This window comes from Vigna unguiculata, chromosome 5 (genome assembly GCF_037176805.1).
Source record: "Vigna unguiculata cultivar grain cowpea cultivar isolate G323 ecotype 2 chromosome 5, ASM3717680v1, whole genome shotgun sequence".
Classification (NCBI taxonomy): Eukaryota; Viridiplantae; Streptophyta; class Magnoliopsida; order Fabales; family Fabaceae; genus Vigna; species Vigna unguiculata.
In genome coordinates this window covers 44,994,034-44,996,532 of record NC_140796.1, presented here as the reverse complement: position 1 = coordinate 44,996,532, position 2,499 = coordinate 44,994,034, and the positions used below count along the sequence as shown (strand labels likewise).

Below are 2,499 nucleotides of genomic sequence, written 5' to 3'. Positions count from 1 at the left end.
TATGATTTTTTACAGATATGTATTTTCGTCATTGTTGTAAAGCGAAGTTCATTGGTGCTTTGAACGAAAAGTTAACTGTGGCACAAAAGGAGTATATTGCAAGCACCCCGTTTTGGTGGTTTGCGATGTTAAAGCAATCATTGAAGATAAGTAGAAACGTTTTATCTCACTTATGTAGTAAATGGGTTGAAAGAAGGGGTGGTTTTGATGTTGGTGGTGAAGTGGTTGAGTTTAGTTTATTAGACGTTTGTTTAGGGTTAGGATTGAGGGTGGTCGGTGAAAAAATTGATTTAAATGAGGAAGTTGTGGAGAGTGAGACGTGGAATACTTTTGGGCGTCAAAGAGTTGATGTTAAGTTCATATATGACTTTTTGATGAAATTTGATATGATGTTGGTGATGTTGAATTATTTTGCAAGCTATATGTTGTGTTAGGAATTTCAGAGTTCTTGCTTGCAAGTAAAAAGAGTTGTGTTTTCTCCGTTATTTTTAAAGTTGTTGATGACATGGAAAATATTGGGAAATATAATTGGGGTACATTAGTGTATGAGTATTTGGTGTTTAGCTTGTGTAGTGCTTTGTTGGCGTTGCAGAACGAACCAAGTCGATTTGAGTTTTATGTGGTTGGATGTGCGTATTTGCTTGAGGTAAATTCATTTATTTTTTGTAGTGTTGTTTACATATGGATTTTATTTTCCATAAATTGATTTTATTAATGATTTTTGTTTTCAGTTATGGTCATTTGATCATTTGGTTGTTTGCCAATCAATGTTCAATTGTAAGATGAACTTGTTCCCACGATTGTTGTATTGGATGAATATGAGCGTGGGTGACAAGGTCATGAAGACTGCGTTTGATCACGACATGGTTTGGACGTGTTTAACTACATTAGTTATGTTTGAAATCTGTAACGTTTTATTGAAGTCAGACATGTGTTTTGTTGTGTAGGCTATTGTTGATGTGGCGGTGTCAAAGGAAGAACTAGATCATGCTATTGTAAGAGAAGCATTTGAACATTTCGGCACTGAATTCAAAACCCAAGATTTGAAGGACAAGGAAGAGCTAGAGAGTTTGGTAGAACATCATGAAGCAGAGATAGCTGATTTGGAACAATCTATGTCCGCATTGGATGAGTTGGTTGCAAATTGGAAGGATCAACAACCGAAGGATGAGGTCCGAGATGAAGTTGGTGATGATGTCTTCATTGATCCACGTGCATCCGTAATGACTGATGAAAAAGATGATGGTGCACAACAAAGCAATATGTATGACCGTATGAAGGCCCGACCTAGGATGCGGTTCAAGAGTGTTGCCACAAAGACACCATATTCTGTTTATGGAAAGAACAAGTTGAAATCACTGCAAATTGGTTAATTTTGTTAATTTGAAAACACCATTGGTATTTGATTTAGAGTTATTTAACAATGTTTGTTTTGGATTGATTTTACAGGACAAAGTATGTCCGTGATTCTGTTATGTGTATTTGTGTTTCAAAATGTATGTTGCAGGTTTATAGATCTTTTGCATTTATTTTGTGCATCAGTAATATTTTTTTGTTTACAGCCTGGTTGAACCAAATTATATAACAGAACACCCCACTTCATATCACTTCACTCCCCAATTTGAGCACTTGTACTCCCTACTTGATAACGTAATTGATACTTCATAGAACAATTTATTTCGTACATAAAATAAAAGTGGTTCTTATAACTGTTTTTCGTATTTTGGGTTGGTCATAATTAAATTAAAAATTAATTGGTTAACATAATTCAGAAATTTAAGATGGTTACTAAAAGCTGTTACTGTGAACCAGAATATATAACACCACTCCCTTTGTAGTATAGTTTTACTCCCCATTTTGTAAAGCAATTGAAAGTTTAAAGAACATTTAATTTCCTTCCAAAATTAAAATGATATTAAAACTTTTATTGTAAATTTAAATTGTTCATAATTAAAAATAAAATATTTAGTTGGTTAACAAAATTCAGAAATTATTGATTATTATTAAACCTGGGACTGTGAACCGGAATATGTAACAAGACTCCCTATTTAAAATACTGTCACTCCCCACTTTTTAACGCAATTGCAAGTTTAAAGATCAATTGATTTCCTTCCAAAATTAAAATGATATTAAAACTACTATTGTAAATTTTGATTGGTCATAATTAAAAATAAAATATTTAATTGCCTCATAAAATTGAGAAAATTTAGATGGTTGTTAAACCTGGCACACTGAACCAGAATATATACCACCACTCCCCATTTGGGAAAGCTTTACTCCCCACTTTTTAACGCAATTGCAAGTTTAAAGATCAATTGATTTCCTTCCAAAATTAAAATGATATTAAAACTGCTATTGTAAATTTTGATTGGTCATAATTAAAAATAAATTATTTAATTGCCTCATAAAATAGAGAAAATTTAGATGGTTGTTAAACCTGGCACGCTGAACCAGAATATATACCACCACTCCCCATTTGGGAAAACTTTACTCCCCACT

General features: G+C 32.9%; 1 protein-coding gene across 2 annotated transcripts; it reads left to right on the top strand.

Annotated features, from left to right (window-relative positions):
- Positions 1-407: 407 nt before the first annotated feature.
- On the top strand, positions 408-1,516 carry LOC114168484 (uncharacterized). Of its 2 annotated transcripts, XM_028053322.2 has the most exons (3): positions 418-646; positions 732-866; positions 948-1,516. In XM_028053322.2, exons 1-3 carry the CDS (start codon positions 506-508, stop codon positions 1,371-1,373), a joined length of 702 nt encoding a protein of 233 aa, XP_027909123.2. In that variant the 5' UTR covers positions 418-505; the 3' UTR covers positions 1,374-1,516. The 2 variants fall into 2 exon arrangements, with proteins under 2 accessions (XP_085529727.1, XP_027909123.2); XM_085673601.1 differs by lacking the exon at positions 732-866 and having other exon boundaries at positions 408-646.
- The last annotated feature ends 983 nt before the right edge of the window (positions 1,517-2,499 follow it).